This window comes from Bufo gargarizans, chromosome 3 (assembly GCF_014858855.1).
Source record: "Bufo gargarizans isolate SCDJY-AF-19 chromosome 3, ASM1485885v1, whole genome shotgun sequence".
NCBI lineage: Eukaryota > Metazoa > Chordata > Amphibia > Anura > Bufonidae > Bufo > Bufo gargarizans.
In genome coordinates, this window is record NC_058082.1 from 562087906 (window position 1) to 562107132 (window position 19227).

The following is a 19227-nucleotide window of genomic DNA, read 5'->3' on the forward strand; positions in this document are numbered from 1 at the left end:
TTCTGACCGTTCAAGGTGTATGGGCATCTTTTGATGTTAAGTGTTTGTTAAATCGAATGTGGTTTGGAAATATTGAATACTCCTGTTATGGAGTTATTATCTGAATAATGAAATTATTCTTCACTTTTTTGAGGCACATGGCACTTCCTGTCTGTGAAAAACAGACTTCCTTTATTTTGAACAAATTAACTTCCTGTCTGTGGAATACACAGAACTTCCTGTCTGTGGAACACAGTACTTCCTGTCTGTGGAACACAGTACTTCCTGTCTGTGGAACACAAACTTCCTTTAGGTGGAACACATGGTACTTCCTGACTGAGAAACACATGGCAGTTCCTGTAGCCAGCTGCTTGTGTAGGAGCACTTTTTAAAGGAAGACACTTGTCTCATTAGGTAATTACCCCCGGATGTTCTAGGCAATGTTTAATCAATGCATTTGATAGGTAAACATTAACCTTATGTGCAGTCACAGTGAAGTCTTCCCGTTTCTGACACTGTCAGCCGGCATGTAATATGACAACACTTTTATTCTGTTTGTATGTTGTCTTTTATGTCTGAAGTCTTTCCCCCTGAAATGTGTTACAAGGACTTTTATTATAAACCTGTATATTCAGTAATTAGACCTTAGAGCTCTAGAACATTTGGAGGACTGGTGGTGGAGAACTCAGTGGGAGAATTATCTTCAATATGGATAATAAGGACATTGGACCCTGAGGGTGATAAGTGATCCAGGAAGGAGGTAAGTCCATGTGCTGTCTGCTACCCTCTAAAGTAGAGTAAGTCACCCCTTATAATGATTTTATACCCGTACCTCCTGGCTTGTTAGCTTCATTCCATCTCTGAGCGCTGGATTATTTCTCAATCAGGGACAGACTTGGAAGTTAAAGTGGCCCCCGCAAAAAAAAATAATAAAAAAAAGTGACCCCTATTTTATAGGCAGGTCCTAATTGATAGAAGGGGGGGGGGGGCAGGAAGTAGGCAGGGCCAACAGAAGTAGGTGGGGGCAGCAATACTGCAGGACAGCTTGATGTGCTGCCCCAGCAGAACCAAATACCACAGTGCAGCACAATATACTGCGCCATCGAACCAAATACCATAGTGCAGCACAATATACTGCGCCATCGAACCAAATACCACAGTGCAGCACAATATACTGCCCCAGCAGAACCAGATACCACAGTGCAGCACAATATACTGCACCAGCAGAACCAGATACCACAGTGCAGCACAATATACTGCCCCAGCAGAACCAGATACCACAGTGCAGCACAATATACTGCACCAGCAGAACCAGATACCACAGTGCAGCACAATATACTGCGCCATCGAACCAAATACCATAGTGCAGCACAATATACTGCGCCATCGAACCAAATACCACAGTGCAGCACAATATACTGCCCCAGCAGAACCAGATACCACAGTGCAGCACAATATACTGCACCAGCAGAACCAGATACCACAGTACAGCACAATATACTGCCCCAGCAGATCAAATACCACAGTGCAGCACAATATACTGCCCCATCAAACCAAATACCACAGTGCAGCACAATATACTGCCCCATCGAACCAAATACCACAGTGCAGCACAATATACTGCCCCAGCAGAACCAAATACCACAGTGCAGCACAATATACTGCCCCAGCAGAACCAAATACCACAGTGCAGCACAATATACTGCCCCAGCAGAACCAAATACCACAGTGCAGCACAATATACTGCCCCAGCAGAACCAAATACCACAGTGCAGCACATTGAATTTTGGAGAGCACCAGCAGCTGCCAGACAGATGCATAAGAACCTGATGGCAATAGCATTAATTAATGCTGGTAGCACCAGATCATTATGTATACAACAGACGACTGTGAGGAGGGCGTAGGAAGCCCCCTGGTCAAATTTACCTGTGGGATCTAAGACCTGTCTACCCCTGACCTCAATAGCTAAATCTCCACCATTGTATGCTGTCTGTAGGCCTATATCCCCATTAATGAGATGCTATTCCATACTGGTCAACTCTCCCAAAAACATCTGGTAGCTTCCCTAAAAAAGTTAGCAAATCTCCTAACTCCTGGAAATGCCTCCTGGCAACTTCTGGAAAGCTGTCATAGATGTGCGTAGTACCAGAACTTATAAGATGAAGTCCTAGCACACAAACCTATACTGAGGGGTTAGGACCTACAGGAAAATGGGGCATGAGTAAGGGGACATGCTGTAAAAGGGGTGTGGCTGGAAGATTAAAACTTTCCAGCAGCGTGCTCTGTGTGCTGCTACCTCTGCCCTCCCAGTGGCTTCAAACAATGCCAATTATGCTCTAACATGTAAGATGTTCTAAAAAATGTGAGCTTAAATTAAATCCTCCTTGTTCCTTAGATACAGGACTTCCACAAATTAAGTTTTCTTTGGAAGACAATGGTGCTTTGCATCGCTGACCCACCAAGGATGGACAAGGAGAGAAACCTGATGGCTGCGAGAATATTAGACCTCACCCTAGAGATCATCTACCTTATAACTGGAGAGGTGAGAGTCTCACATGACATCACTCTTATCTCTATTAATAATACAGGGAAATGACTGGAAAGGTGAAGAACTCTTCGATTACATTTAGTGATCGGTGTTTCCCCATACACAGGATTACACAGTAGTGAAGAAGTCGTCTGGTGAGTGTGTGACACCCCATGTGTCAGGAAAATAGAGCAGGACCCCGGGAGCCATCACCGAGCCTCCACCTCATTCACTGATACATGAGCAGAAGATCGTAGAACTTACCAACAGGATCACAGAGCTGCTGACCGGAGAGGTGAGCGCTGCTGGGAATGCTGGGACATTATACAATTACTCCAAGGAGGTGTCTGGAGGATGACTGTATGATTGTGTGTGTCAGGTTCCTATAAGGTGTCAGGATGTCACTGTCTATTTCTCCATGGAGGAGTGGGAGTATTTAGAAGGGCACAAGGATATGTACAAGGACGTCATGATGGAGGATCACCATCCCCTCACATCACCGAGTAAGAGACCTTCCTTCATTATAGAGGATACCAGGTTTGAGGATCACCTAGATTCACCCATCATCTCATCATCACATATAGACAATGTATTCAGTCAGTGTTTTATTTTTTTATTTTTTTCTGTAGATGAGTCCAATAGAAGAAATATACCAGAGAGATGTCCAAGTCCTCTTTATTCCCAGGATTGTTCAGAGGGAAAGCAAAATGTCCCAAGGGATCATCATCAGGTGAAATTTCTACAAATCCTCAAGATATTGTGGTAACGACATTTTCGAGTAAACTTCTCTAGCAGTGGAGTATATGCTCTATATGGTTATGTGGTTTTGCTGACTGTGGTAGGTTGTGGCCGCAAATTATTTTTGGTTTCATGAAGGATTTTGTTAACCTTCCCTCTTATCACACATGCACTTGGTAATTATGAGGTTCTCTGGGAGTTTTATATTATTAATCTATCCTCTGGATAGGCCATCAATATCACAATCGACAGGGATGCAACACCTCGGAGCCATGCTTATTGGCTGTTTCAAATTAGATGGTGTTCGTTACTGCACAGCTGCAGTAATAAGCTCCATCCGTGATAGTGGACAAACATGCATGTTCCGGTGCCAGAGCTACTCCAGAATAACATCACCTGTCGATCCATTCATACTGGTGAATGGGACAACTTGTTGTCAGCTGCTTAAAGTGTTTTTCTGAGTGTTGAATATTGATGACCTACCCTTACAAAAGGTCATCAATATCAGATCGGCGGCGGTCCGACACCCAGAACACCTGCCAATCAACTGTTTTACGAAGCTGCAGCCTCCTCGTAGCTTACTAAGAACAATGCTGGTAGTCAGACCCCTGTCGATCTGATATTGATGACCTATCCTGATATCTTAATTGTACTGAATAGAGAAACATTTGATTCGGCCAAACTTCGACAAGAAATTCAATTCAACACGATCACGATAAATAAGTTATACCCAGGCAACGCTGCCTAATCATATTCATCCCACTTGGTGGCCCAATCTCAGTGTAAAGGATTGGAAGTTAAATTGCAGGGAGAGGGTATTGCCGTGTGCATTATGTTCTAGTGCACCCACATTCATAGTGAGTCCATTCTGTGGGTACTGTGCTGTCAGTATCGCCGTCTACATTACTGTTCAGGGCACCAAGAGTCATAGCTAATCCCTTCTGTTAAGCAAAAAGAAAGGCATACAGCACCCTTCAGTAAAGCCAAAAACCCGTGTGTGCCCCTGCAGGAGCTGTGTCCAAAATAAAGAAATGGAGGCAGCGCCAATAAAGTACTGGAGAAAAATAAGTTATTTTAATGCATGTTGTGGCAGTGCTACACATGCTTTTTAATCCCTTCTGTTAGCTGTGGAATTACTGCCAGTATTACAGGTCAATGTTAACATCGGGTCCAAATTATCGCCATGGACTTAACCGTGCAGTGCCCCAAGATTCAAGTAGTGGCCCCATGACAGAGTGCGGATGGTGGCAACCGCAGGGTATTGACAGTAGTGGCCCCATGACAAAGTGGGGAGGAGGGCAGCAGCAGTGGTAGTAAGGCTGTGTTCACATCACTGTTTATTTTTCCATTTTGATTCGTCAAAGGGACAGAAAACCAAAAAAACAAGCCTTTATTTTAAGCACCCATGAAGCCTCTTTCAGACGGTCATTATTTTGATCAGTAATTGTAAGTCAAAACCCGGAGTGGGTCCAAAACAGAGATAAAAGTTTACAGAAATATTTGCATCGCTTCTGTGTTTTGAACCCACTCATGCATTTGGCTTACAAATTCTGATCAAATACTGATGCAAAATACTGACCAAATACTGACCGTGTGAAAGAGCTCTTATGCTTAATTTGCATCCATTTTGGCCATTTATGTCTGAAATCAGTTTTTGTAACATGGAAAAAAAGTCCTGCATGCACCACTTTGATGGCCTCTTTCCCACGGTCAGTATTTGTTCAGTAAGTCAAAAACAGGAGTGAGTCCAAAACAGAGATAAAATGTAATGGAAATATTTGCATTTCATCAATGTGTTTAGGACCCACTCCTTTTGATTTGCAAATACTGATCAAATGCTGACTGTTTGAAAGGGGCCTTACGGGTGCTCAAAATACAGGATGCTATTTTTTTTTTTTGTACAGCTTTTTTGGTAATGTAATGTTCGCTTGGGACTCTCCACCTTGGCTCAGCACAAGCCATCAGTTCGCTGAAATGTGCAGAGTTAACTACATGGAAAGGGAGGAACTGTAGTACCAGCAACTTGGCCATGTGCACGTTCAGCCTCTGTGCCACTGGATAAGTGCACACATACTGTTGTCTTTTTGCAATTGCCTTGGTGATCGATTGCTATTAAAAAAAAAAGTGATGAGGAGGAGGAGCATCAGGAGCGATAGACAACATTGAACATGATGGGAAGGAACAACAGCTTTCGCCTGCTGACGTTGACGAGCCCTGAGGAGACGGGTTGGAGAGGGGGTTGCAGGTTGGTGGGAGATGCAGCATTTGCTGCATCAGGCTGTAACACTAAGCAAGCGGCGTGGTTTTTCCAGGCCACTTAATGGTGACGCTCCATGTGTTGACACAAGGCTGTCATGCCAACACTAGCACCCTGGCCGCGCCTAGCCTTCTGCCCACACATCCTGCATACAACATCCCCCAGCGACTTGGTGAGAAATTCCCACACTGCTGAGTATGGCATTTTCCCTCCACCACTGCTGCTTTTATGAACCCGTGCACTGCTAGTGTGTTCCTCACAGGTAGTCTCCTCACCCCTCGTCAGGCTCTGGCAGAGGAGCTGGGCAGGTTCTACTGCAGATTCGAGACCTCGACCGAGGGTGATGTAACTCGTACAATGCCCCCCAGAGTGGGCACCCCAGTCCCGGCTACCACATTATCTGGCCTGCTCGCTGACTTCACTGATCCACCTACAGTGAATGTGACTTCGGTTCGCACCCTGTTGTCCAAGCTAAATGCGAGTAAAGCCCCTGGTCCCGATGGTGTCACTCCTGCATGCCTGAAATATTGCTCAGTCCAACTGGCCCCGGCCCTCACCCAAATCTTTGACAGATCCCTTAAGGAGGGACATGTCCCCGCCTGCTTTAAGATCTCAACTATCATCCCTGTGCCGAAGAAACAGGGCGTTTCTGATCTAAACAACTTCCGGCCCGTGGCTCTGACTTCGGTGATCATGAAGACCCTAGAGAAGGTGGTCCTCTCCATCCTGAAGACCGCCACTCTGGACCGGCTGGACCCTCTGCAATTCGCCTACAGGGCAAACAGATCCACTGATGATGCGATTAACATGTGCCTAGAATACGTCACTGAACACCTTGACAAACCCAACACATACGCGAGAATCCTCCTTCTAGACTTCAGCTCAGCTTTTAATACCATCTCCCCCAGCATCCTGCAGAGGAACCTTACGGCACTTGATGTCCATCCAACACTACGACATTGGATCATGGACTTTCTCACTAACATGTCCCAGGTCGTCAGATTAGGCAATCTGACCTCCAAACCAAGGGTCACCAACACTGGCGCCCCTCAGGGATGTGTACTATCACCGTTCCTGTTCTCTCTGTACACGAACGAGTGCAGATCGGAGGAGGCCTCAGTTAAAGTCATCAAGTCCGCTGATGACACCACACTTGTGGGCCTGATTAGCGACAGCGATGAGCAGGCCTACCGTAAGGAAATTGACAGGATCAGCAACTGGTGCGGCGCGCACAACCTGGTCCTAAACGCCACAAAGACGGTCGAGCTGGTTGTCGACTTCAGGAAGGGAAGGGTAGTCCCCCCCCCGACCCATATAGACGGATCTGAAGTCGCAAGGGTACCCAGTGCCCGCCTCCTAGGCACGACAATCTCTGAAGACCTATCCTGGCGTCCCAACATCTCGTCCATCATAAAGAAGGCTCACCAGCGGCTCTATTTCCTTCGACAACTGAGGAAGTTTGGCATGGCTCAGGACCTACTGAAGTCCTTCTACTCCTGTACCATCGAGTCGGTATTGTGCTTGTCCCTTCTGGTGTGGTATGCCGGCTCATCAGCCAGTGACAAGCGCAAACTACAAAGGGTCATCAGCTCGGCGGAGAGAACTACTCGACTGCCACTACCACCCCTTGACTCTATCTTCTCCAACAGACTGCGCTCCAGGGCTCTGAAAATATTCAATGACCACTCCCATCCGGGCCATTATCTCTTCAGAAGTCTAAAGTCCGGCCACAGGTATCAGGCCATCCCTGCAAGGACATCGAGGAGGCTGAACACTTTCTTCCTAACGGCCGTCAGACTGCTGAACTCATCACGCCCCATCTCCCGCCCATAATCCCTCCCTCGTCCCTAATGTGCCCATTGCTTAACCCCCCCCTTCCACCCCCTAGTTACTATGCCTGTACCTGATCCTAACCCAATTCCGAGCACGATCGACTGTGTCGTGTTTGGCGAATAAAGCTAATTCTGATTCTGATTCTGAGTAGCAGACGGTGTACCCCTCGCATGTTTGGCTGCAGACCTCCCACTGTTTCCACCTTGCTGTCTCACGGGCACGCTTCCACCTTGCGGTCTCACGTGCATGCTTCCACCTTGCTGTCTCACGGGCACGCTTTCACCTTGCTTTCTCACGTGCACGCTTCCACCTTGCTGTCTCACGGGCACGCTTCCACCTTGCTGTCTCACGGGCACGCTTCCACCTTGCTGTCTCACGGGCACGCTTCCACCTTGCTGTCTTACGGGCACGCCTTCACCTTGCTGTCTCACGGGCACGCTTCCACCTTGCTGTCTCACGGGCAGGCTTCCACCTTGCTGTCTTAAAAGCTGCCACCCTCGCACCCTGAAGACAATGCTTCCCCTTCACCTGGCTCCCATGTGCGATCAGCTACATATGTTTGGTCGTCACTTGTGTCACCCTCACCTGTCTCTTGCACATTTCCCTGACCTCTCGCAACATGTGTTCCCACCTGACTGTACTCCTAGTTAGTTGCACACCTAGAGGAGTCCGCAGGGGACCTTTCCTCCAAGTCTGTGCTGGCCTGTATTTGCTGACTGTCCTTCTGACTTTCAGTTACTGAGCCATGCCAACTAAGCATGGTGTTAGAGGAACCCACCGATTCCTAGCTGTGTGTATCTGTTGTCACTTGAGATGATGTTGAAGAGTGAGTCAACCATTCCAGTACAGCTTGATTGTTGGTCAAAACATGACTTCTAAATGACAATGGCAGCTCTGGCCTGTTGCTGCGGCTTCTGTTGCCACCCCCTTATTCTGTTGCTACTTGTACCGGCTGCAGCTACATTTTTGCTAATGCCCATTCCTTTGGAAGGCCCTGGCACCTGTCTGTTGGCTATAGAGTACAGTAACTGTATCAGTAATGTAACAGATTAACTAAGAATGTGGCAGCAGTTCAACAAGATAAACACAGCGATCTATTAGACTGCCCTTTAACACTTAAGCACAGTAAATCTATGTTTAAAGTAACAAATCAACTGGGAATGTGGCAACTGTTTAACAAGATGCACACGGCAATTGCACTCAACCTGCACTGTCCCTGTAGTCTCCCTATGCTCTCCCTACAGGATCTAAAAGTTCTCCCTACACTGTCCCTGCACTCTCCCTATCCAATATTCTTCTATTAACAGTTTTTAGTAAAACTGTCCCTAGCAATCAGTGCTTGCCATGTCTCTCCCTGTGCTCAGCTCACAGGACAATGGTGGAGGCTATGTGGGTTGAGAGTTTTATGAGTGCTGTGACATCACAGGGGCTGCATTTTAGAACTAAAACTGATGCAAGGAAATTCTGATTTGTGGTAAATCGAATTTTTCCTAAACTTTAGATCGAATTCCACTTTGGATGCTTTGATTCGCTCAACACTAGTAATGAGCATCGCTGTCCCCTTTAGGATTGGCTCAGATCATTTCATGCAGCAAAATAGCAAACATTTCTGTTGATGTGTAAAATACTTGATGTAATGCTGATCCTATCTGATCGCCACTCGAGGCAATCATTTTACTTTTAGGCCACATTGCTTCATGTCTTCCAGTGGTTTTGATATTTTTCTGGATATAAGATAAACTAGGGTCGATTTTATTTTTCCATAGGTCCTTAATGTAATATTCTTGCAGGAAAGATATGGTGAAACAATGAGTGGACCTGAAAACCCCATATCAGAATCAGTGAATGGTAAGAGCCTTTCATACAGCTTGTATTTTATTCTTCCCTTTTAAATATCTGACTGGATTTACAGAGGAGATTACGTCACATAGATATTTGCTCATCTTTTTCTGAATTCCTCATCTCTATCATCCACTCGACAACACTAAAATTACAACAGCAAGAAAAGGACAAGCCATAAGTTTATGAACATCAACTAAGTAGCAGCTGTCACTAAGATCTGCAAATGATCAAATTTTCAGCACCTATCTCCAATCTGTGGCATGTGGGAGGGGCAAAAAATCCAGACTGAATGCAAAGTTCTTTAGCCACATGAAACCTCAAGTCAAGGATCATTGTGCAATGCCTCTCATTCAGCGATGTGCCAGTTATCGTGACTTGTCAGAAACTGAGAGGGACAGAATCCTTGAACTGAGAAACCATGGTTTATCACTGGCAGATCAATACACGCTTAGGCCGAGATGTCTACACTGTTCAATGTTGCTTGTCCCGGTGGTTGGGAGAACAATGATGAACTGGAATGACAGCAAGAGGTTCCGAGATGTGAACCTCTGCACGGATATGTCGCCTGATTAGGAGAATGGCACATAGGTATCTATTCGGTACTGCAAGTGAAATTGTCACATCCCAAGCCTAGGGCGGCAAACAATGTTTACACAAACTATCAGAAGGCATTTGCCCGACATTGGGCTACAAGACAGCTGTCTAGCTACAGGTATTCCACTAACCTCATGTCACTGCTCTAAAAGGCTATTATGGTGCACTACAATACAGCAACAGAGGCTGTAATTTAGGTCTAACCTCTTCAGCGATGAGTCCCACTTTTGTTTTTGATGCAGTGATAGCCAGAGATTGGTCTAGAGACCATGTGGGCAACACCATGAAGAGGCCATCATAAAGGAATCATTGTGACACTGCTCGTACTTCTGGGATTATGGTGTGGGGTGGCATTATGTACGGTTTCTGGACCCCTCTAGTCTTCATTTCAGGTACACTAACAGATTGACATTATACATTGATTGATCATGAAACCATGGGCTGGCTTAAGCGGTGCCTAGCCTGTAAAACGACTAGGGCAGCACTAAAGCCCACCCATCAGAGCTGGTTATGTCACAAGCAACACTGCTAGATGGAAGCCTCCACCTAGTAGTGTTATAAACATAAACAAGCAGCCCTTGCCTTGCACGATCCAGCGAAGGGCAAGGAAGAGCATTTAATGCTCCAATGCTCATCTCAAAGGGCCTGGATGAAAATGGCGATATTTAACCCGGACAACTGCTTTAATAAAGACTATCATGACACCTTCATAGTCTGCTGCACTTCCTTTGCCACTCCTTGACTAGGCCTATGCTCACAATCCCTGTGGAGCTATACAGAGAGCTGTCCCAAGATTATCCCAGACTATACAAAGCCTGCTACATTATTTAACTTTGTGGGAACCCACCATTACCAGCCTGGGACTCTTCCTATTCTAGAAATATCCCCACCAACTGAGCTGAAACTGCAGGAAGTACCACACTGGTGTCCTGTAGCCAAGCCAATATACGGCTATAAATACAGTAGAATACAATACTAATTATAACCAGGTTCCATCAACAGGACCACACAGCAGCCATTAAAGATTATACTTTAATATGACTTTTCTTTTTACAGGTGAAGACTGTATGAGAGGCTCCGACTCAAATCTCCTGTTATCTCCTGCTTATACGGTAGAAGAGAATCCATCACTGATTATCAAAAATAGAACTGTACATAGAGCATGTTCTGAATGTGGGAAGCTTTGTAAAAGTCCATTTTCATGCTCCGAATGTGGGAAATGTATTCAACATAAAACAAATCTTGTGACACATCAGCGAATTCACACAGGAGAGAAGCCGTTTACCTGTTCAGAATGTGGGACATGTTTTAGTCAAAAATCGAGTCTTATGAGACATAAGAGAAGTCACACAGGAGAGAAGCCATATTCATGTTCAGAATGTGGAAAGTGTTTCAGCCACAGATCTAGTTTTCTGGGACATCTGAGAATTCACACAGGGGAGAAACCATACTCATGTTCACAGTGTGGAAGCAGATTTAGTAAGAACACAAGTCTTGTTCTTCATCTGAGAACTCACACAGGAGAGAAGCCGTATTCATGTTCAGAATGTGGGAAATGTTTTAGGCACAAATCAGCTCTTGTGAGACATCTAAAAATTCACACAGGGGAGAAGCCTTTTTCATGTGCAATATGTGGGAAACGTTGTAGCCGGAAATCATATCTCGAGTCACATCAGAGAACTCATGCAGGTGAAAAGCCGTTATAATATTCAGATCAGATTGTATGAAATGTGGGACAGTGTGGGACCTCTACATCAGGATACCTTGTAATGTATAAGTTAAAGTTGTTGTCCAGCATTAGAAGATCAGAGCTGCTTTCTTCTAAAACAATGCCATGCATGGTCATTTTGCAGTTCTGCTGTATTCATTTTAATAGTGCTGTTGCCATACCAGACATAACGCATGAACAGGTTCAGCACTGTATATGAAAAAAAAACATCCAAGTTTTTTTAGCTGGGAGGAGAGAGGAGAAGGAGAAGAGGCAGGACGTGGAGCGCCTGGAAGTGTGGCTTTGTGGGTACTGACGGCGTTGCTCCCAATGGGCTCGTGATGGGAGGCCAGGTGCCTTCTTAAGGCAGTTGTCCCTAGGTCAGTGTTGGGCTTATCGCGACTTATGCGTTGACAGCACAGGCTGCAGATGGCAACACTATTGTCAGCAGCTGACATTTAAAAAAAAAAAAACACTGTGGAGCCATGTGCCGGCGTCCTGGGAGCGCCAGATGTAACTGTGCATGGTGGATGGCTTGCTCCAGATACATTTGCAGTCTTCTTTTTGCCTCCTGTGCCCTGGAAACTCTGTCTGCTTCTCATCCTTCCCCTCCCTCTCTGCTGCTCTGTCTCTCCCTCTGAACTCCCCTCCTCTTCCTCTCTTGTGGGCACTCATGTGACATCCATCAACACGTCATCATTGTCACCTTCACCTCCACTGACATTAGAGATCTTGGAGTAGGCAGCAACAGTAGGGACCACCCTCCTTGGGCTGATCTGAGTACTGTCGTCAGACCGCTGGGTGGCGGCCGTTGTTACCTGCTCTTCCTCATCCGATGCCAAGAATGGCTGCGCCTTGGTAAGGTCTTGGAATGGATGGGAAAATAATTTCTCCAACCATAGCCCCTCGAGTGGAGGGGCTATGGCGGTGGTGTCTTTGAGGGTGCACACAGCAGAGAGTGAGGAGGGTGCAGACACAGAGAATGAGGAGGGTGCAGAAACGCAAGTCCTTTGACATAATCGTAAGCACCTTCTCCAACTTCCCACTTAGGCTCCGTTCTAATGCACCTGCCCAATCAATACCACCCCTGCGGAACGGCCTGTCTCTTCCTCTGCTTGTAATTTTCAAAATGACCCTGTGCCAAAGTCCATAGAGAAGAGCAGAATTTGTGAAAGCTGATATACGGCAGGCCTCAATCAGTTTTTAGTTGAAGCTGGTATTTCACCCTCAAGCAGTGATTTTGCGGACGCAGGTATATGGAAAACCTCTATCACTGTTTTTTTGAAGCTGATATATGGCAGGCCTAAATTAGTTGTTAGTTGAAGCAGGTATATCAAAACCCGCAATCTGTATTTTGTGGACGCAGGTATATGGAAAACCTCTATCATTATTTTATGGAAGCCCTCAATCAGTTATTAGTTGAAGCTGGTATATTATCCTCAAGCAGTAATTTTGTCGACGCATGTTTATGGAAAACCTCTATCACTATTTACTGGAAGCTGATATATGGCAGGCCTCAATCAGTTGTTAGTTGAAGCTGGTATATCACCCTTAAGCAGTAATTTTGTGGACACAGGTAGGGGCGTACATAGAAATCACTGGGCCCCATAGCAAGAATATGAACTGGGCCCCTAACTCCACCCACTACCCACCCCTGGCCTATCCTACCTCATATCCTGGCTCCTCCCATGCCACCCCCCCATTTTTTCATAACTTCTTTTACCCCAAACGGTTGCAGTACGCAACTTCCCAAACCCCTTTAACTCCTTGCTGCTGATGCTGAGTGTTCACATAGCCACCAATCATATTTCCCCCCCCCCTTAAAAGTGACTGATGTTTTGGATGGGGGGGTTGGGGGGAATATGCTTGGTGGATATGTGCACACTCAGCATCAGCAGCAAGGAGTTAGAGGGGTTATCCAACCCCTAATGCTCCCCAAAATGCCCGGGGAAGAAGGAAAAAAGGAGTAGGCGTAGGAGGAAAGCACACTGTCCTCTATGAGCCTCCCCACCGAGTCCTCTATGAGCCCCGCAACCCCTAATGCCCTCTAAAATTCTCAGGACAATGTGTTCTTTCCTCCTACTCCCTCCCCCCGGGCATTTTGGGGAAGCATTAGGGGTTGGGGCTCATAGAGGACTCGGGGGGGGGGGGGGGGGTGAAGGCTCAGAGGACAGTGTAGGAGGAAAGCGTGTCCCCCTCCCTCCTCTCGCTGCATGCTTAATTGAAGTTCTACATGAACTACTGAACCACACCAACCAGCGATATAGACGTTGGTGACCATGTCACTCTGTCTTTCCCATCAGCAGCGGTCCTCCACTGGCCTGTGCTGTGCCTGTCGGTGGCAGCACGCAGATGTCATGCGAGGTGAGTGGCGACGTTACTCAACGGGTCGGAGTCTGGGTGCAGCACGCCTGTGCTAGCAATACACTGGCCAATCAGCAGCTGCCTCTTTCTGCTGACTTGCGCTGATTGGCCAGTGTTACTTGCAGTAAGCCCTTGACCGGATGGATCCGCAGGTCAGACAGAAACTGGGCTGGGAGCGGGGTGTGCGGTCGCTGACTACTGAAAGAACACAAGTGCCCCGCTACACCACATAATAACTTATTTGCACAGTAAACGGAGTGGGCGGGGCAAAATGGAGTGGGCAGGGCCTTTTCTGCGCCCCAGGCCCCCCAGTGCCGCGGGCCCCATAGCAACAGCGTGGTCGGCCTATATTGGCGGTACGCCACTGGACGCAGGTATATGGAAAACCTCTATCACTATTTTGTGGAAGCTGATAGATCGCAGCCCTCAATCAGTATTTTCTGGAAGCATACAAATGCACTATAATATACTTTCTATGTTAGAAAGTATATTATAAGTATATCACACCCCTCTGTGTATCACACCTATCGATAGCACAACGTTACCAGTCCTTAAAAGGACTTTTATGGCCCTATTAGCTAGCATTTGGTGTCCCTAAGTTCCTAACAGTCTGTCCCTGCTCAAAAATGCAAACTCTCACTACACTGGAAAACACATAATGTAAAATAGCTGCCAGATCGGGTTCTGTTATAGGGTAGGGGGTATGTCCATGTGCTGAAACATCTCAATTGGCTGTCCTGTCCCACCTGACGGATGTGTCATCGGTCAAAGATCGGCGCAATGCAAAACAATATGGCGCTTGGACATTGCCATAAGTTCGGATGTTCAGCGGATCGCGAACGTGCAAAGTTCGAAGCGAATCGACCGCTGGGTAAACCGCAAGGCCATCACTACTCTGCATTCTTCACAAGCACAGTCCTACAGGGAGCCTGTGTTCCCTTAACTCCTCCCACACACATTGCTGATCACATGAGTGTGACATCACCACAGGTCCTGTAACCACAATGTAGTGTTTAGTCCAGACTCTGAAGCTGCTCCTGGTGAGAGAGATGTTCCTGAGGGGCGGGGCTTCTCAGGAGATGGGCGGGGCTTTTTGTGTGCCAGACCTAGCAGCTTCTGATACAGCGCTCCTGGCAGGGAGAGGAGGGGGGGAGGGAGAGGGAGACAGTGTGCGCTCCCATGTGCACACAGAAGGAGTTACAGAAAATCCATCAGATGACGGATTCTCTGTAAAGACTGAGAGCAGCCTGCTGTGCATAGGAAGCACAGCAGGATATAGAGCAAAAATGAAAAAAAGATAGATAAATAGAACCAATTGGAGAAATAATTTTCAACACAAAATAAATTAATTAGTGTAAAAAAATATATATTTTTGCAAATGTGTCTATATCCTTGAAAGCCATCAGCAGCAGAGCAGAGATTGGAGAGGGAGCAGAGGATCTGAGGAGAGCAGATCCCACAGGCTGCAGAGAGAAAGCACACACAAAGCACTTAGCAAGGGGAAGGCAGCTACTGTTTACTGATTTATTAGTTTTTTTATTTATACTGTATTTCCATAGAACTACAGCAGATGCTCAATTTGCAGTTATCCTATGTTGTCCACATGGTTTAAATGACAAAAACGACATGGCGGTCTTCCTTTGAAAACAATTTTGCACTCCTTTTTCCACATAGTTTAGGTAGCAGCATGTTTTAGCGTTCATATATATAACCTGCATATGCATCACAACTTTACTATCAGCTTTTCCTGGCTATTGTCTCCAACCCCTCCCATCTCTGCCCCCCTTGTGGAACGGGTTTTCAAACCACTACTTAAATGTGTGTTTCCACAATTGTGGCACTCTTTGCTCTCCCTCTCCGTGCCATTGGAATTTGTCCCCTCCCCTTGATATTTAAGGTATGCCAGTTAGTATCTTGCTGCAATAACTTGCAGCTACTTTGTATAACACTGCATTGATCCCATTCTGTTTTGTTTCATTGTGCGCACCTGGGGAGCGTCCATGGTTGTCATGGCGATGACCCGGATTAACCTTTAAATAGTACGTCAGTACGCCGGCACATGAGCAGCGGTCCGAGGAAGCGCGACTTGCGCGAAACGGCCGTCACCGCTTGACACACCTGGACCCGTCCGCTCCCCAGCCAGTGCACACAGATCTACTTTGCTGCATTGCAAAATAAAAGCATCGAATTGACCCTGGTGAGTGCCGCGCATCTATTATCTACACTTCCGGTTTCACATACTTGCATCACGCTGAGCACCACGCTGTCCGGGTCCCTATAGCCGCAGGTCGCAGGAGTTCCCGATCAACAGAGGTACGAGGGTGTCCCTTATAGGAGTAGTGCCGCTGGTTTCCCCTGCTTTTCTCCTCCCCACCAGCTCGATATGTCTACCGCAGCAGAGCACGCTCCAGATGAAGAGTCTATCACCCCAGCCTCACCGGTTAGCCCGACCGAAGATGCGGCTCACAATTTGCACGTAGGCAGAGAGGGGGCGGAGGTCTTCTTCACGGTGTGTAATGAACGGGATCATGTTGTCTCTATGAGCACCCGATCACTGGAGGCGAAGATCTTCCAATTAGCAGACAGAGAGGTTCGTCTGTTTTGGACCATAAAGTCTTTGACTTCTTATAAAGAGAGCAACCGCGTACCCCGCGGTTTACGAATATATAAAGAGATACATCAATATGAGGATGACGGGGAGTTTGTAGAGGCATGGAAACAAATGCATGTCGAGTTCTCTAGACAAATACTTAATATGGTATTATCACGTAACGAGAAAGAATATAAAGAGATCAGCCAAGACTTGGAAAAGGCACATGCAGAACTTAAAATACGTATGACAGATCTGCAATATACGAACTTTGAAAAAAGGTTGAACAAAAAACTCACTGTGACACAAAGTGATATTAAAGAAAGGAAGAAAGACAAGTTTCTCCGTGATAAGAATGATTACGAAAGCGACAGAGTATTCGATTGGAACAGAAAACGTGGCCGTGCTCGCCGTACTCCACGCCGCACCCGCAGTGACTTTTGGACGACCGACTCTGATTCCAGCTTATCCGAAAACGGAACCGCCCCTCCCCCTTTGGGAAGAGAACCAGAAGGGGTCGAGGAGGGCACAAGAGGAAGAAACCCTCAAGTCCGCAAGTCCACAAGAAGACGGCGACAAGTGACGTGGAAGCAGTAGAAGAACGCTCAACATCCCCATCTACACAAGATCGTCCCAATCTCATCATTAATCTGACCACCCACGTGTTACCCCCGAGCTGTATCTCACTCCTCCAAAGAGGATTGGGATACAGCTTAGTGGAACAATTTAATTTAGTCGACTTTGAGGTGGACTTATATAAGGCCATACGCAAATTATTCCTGAGGAAAATGTTCTCGGAACGCAGCTCAATTCACCCCCAGCCATTACCAGGCGAGATCCCAGCGCATATGACATGTACCGACTTCCACCTCCAGCACCGCTTTGACACTGAAGAGATCTCTTGCATTCAGTTTCTAGCGGGTCTCGATAGTGAAAGTGCACAGCCTTTGGAGCCCTTAGTGCCCTTTTCAGGTGGCATCAGGTCCACCTTTCTTCCCCCTATGCCGGCGGGCTCAGCGATTGACCTCTTCCATAAAAGAGTAATTAGGGATGTACGTGCACTGATATATCCGGTGGCACCCCCTAATATTACTAAAGAGGAAAAAGCAGCTTTACGCTGGCTTTCAGGCCTCCAAGATGTAGTGATTAAGCCCGCCGACAAGGGGGGAAATGTGGTCCTGATGACCAGAGCCTTCTATCTGGAGGAAGCCTCTAGACATTTGGGAGACACCAATGTCTATGAGAAACTAGGCGACAACCCTGTTCCAGGGATACTTACTAGGATATGTTCCCTTCTCTCCAAATATATAGAGATACAATTTCTCCCTGCAACCATTTTGGATAAGTTAGTCCCCAAGTTTCCCAAGAATCCAGTCTGGTATTTCGTGCCGAAGGTACATAAATCGCTGTCCCATCCCCCGGGACGACCGATCGTCTCCGGTATGGGATCAGCGACTGAACCACTTTCGGGATACGTAGACTGGTTATTGAGGCCCCTTTTAAAAGGCACTCCCACGTATCTAAAGGACACCGGGGACTTCCTCCGTGCCCTCAACTCGCTTGAGTGGCAGGAGGAATTCCACCTTGTGTCCTTAGACGTGGAGAGCCTATATACCAGAATTCCACATGACGCAGGACTTAGAGCCATAGCGAGGGTCCTCAGCAGCTCCGATAAAGGCAGCATTTTTTCACAGTTTATCTATGAGTCCCTTGACCTGATATTATCTAATAATGTCTTCCAATTTGGAAGTCAGTGGTACCGCCAGATACTAGGTACGGCGATGGGCACTCCGGTGTCGTGTACCTTCGCCAACCTGTATCTGGCGGTATTCGAAGAGACCTACGTCTTCTCCATACAGAACCCCTTCCTTAGATACATCCACCTTTACCTGCGGTACGTGGACGACGTGTTTCTGGTCTGGTCGGGCAGCGAAATTCAGTGTGCTCAGTTTGTGAAATACATCAATGATATCAACCAGATGAATATGAAATTTACCCTCAACTTCGGAGGTGACAGTCTAGAATTCCTGGACGTCAAGGTCTCCGTAGTTGATGGTATCATACAGACAACAGGCTTCCGCAAGCCGACAGCCACCAATTCGCTGCTCCACCAGACCAGTTTCCACCCCCCTGCAGTTAAAGATGCTGTCCCGTACGGGCAATTTATATGCCTCCGCAGGATTAACAGTACAGAGAAGGATTACTACAGGCAGGCCCACCAACTCAGAGACAGGTTGCTCGAGAGAGGATATTCAAAAAGAGACGTCACTGATGCTATGTTTAGAGCGGCTCTCCGCCCTAGACATAGCTTACTTAGTGACCAGGTCCACAAGGACAATGAAGATAGGTTCACTTTCATCTTCAAGTACAGTCCGGTGGCAGATATTGTCAAACGAGCGGTACTCAATAACTGGGACCTATTGAAGGGTGACCCCAGTATGGGAGATACAGTCTCCCAACGACCATTGGTTGCCTTTAGAAAATGTCACACCTTGAGAGATAGGTTAGTTCACAGCACATTGGGACGGCCTCACCAGCCAAATTGGCTTCAAAGTAGGAGACCCCAAGGCAATTTCAAGTGTGGGATGTGTTCCTTCTGCCGCTACAACTCACAGGCGAAATCGCTGTCTTTAGGAGGCGTCACACATCGAGTGAATGACTTCATTACATGTCGCACTACCCATGTCGTTTACGTCATTTCATGTACCTGTGGCAGGTTTTACATCGGTAAGACCATCAGGTCCCTATTTGAGCGCATACGGGAACATCTCGGCTCCATTAGGACAGGACATGGC

General features: G+C 46.9%; 1 protein-coding gene across 5 annotated transcripts; it reads left to right on the forward strand.

The window, feature by feature from the left end:
* The first annotated feature begins 315 nt into the window (after positions 1 to 315).
* On the forward strand, positions 316 to 12081 carry LOC122930698 (gastrula zinc finger protein XlCGF7.1-like). Of its 5 annotated transcripts, XM_044284259.1 has the most exons (8): positions 316 to 393; positions 615 to 739; positions 2375 to 2521; positions 2634 to 2801; positions 2886 to 3009; positions 3136 to 3236; positions 9101 to 9182; positions 10827 to 12081. In XM_044284259.1, exons 5-8 carry the CDS (start codon positions 2925 to 2927, stop codon positions 11474 to 11476), a joined length of 918 nt encoding a protein of 305 aa, XP_044140194.1. In that variant the 5' UTR covers positions 316 to 393; positions 615 to 739; positions 2375 to 2521; positions 2634 to 2801; positions 2886 to 2924; the 3' UTR covers positions 11477 to 12081. The 5 variants fall into 5 exon arrangements, 3 of the variants coding, with proteins under 3 accessions (XP_044140194.1, XP_044140193.1, XP_044140195.1); XR_006388156.1 differs by having other exon boundaries at positions 326 to 739; positions 2886 to 3043; XR_006388157.1 differs by having other exon boundaries at positions 326 to 739; positions 2886 to 3043; positions 9125 to 9182.
* The last annotated feature ends 7146 nt before the right edge of the window (positions 12082 to 19227 follow it).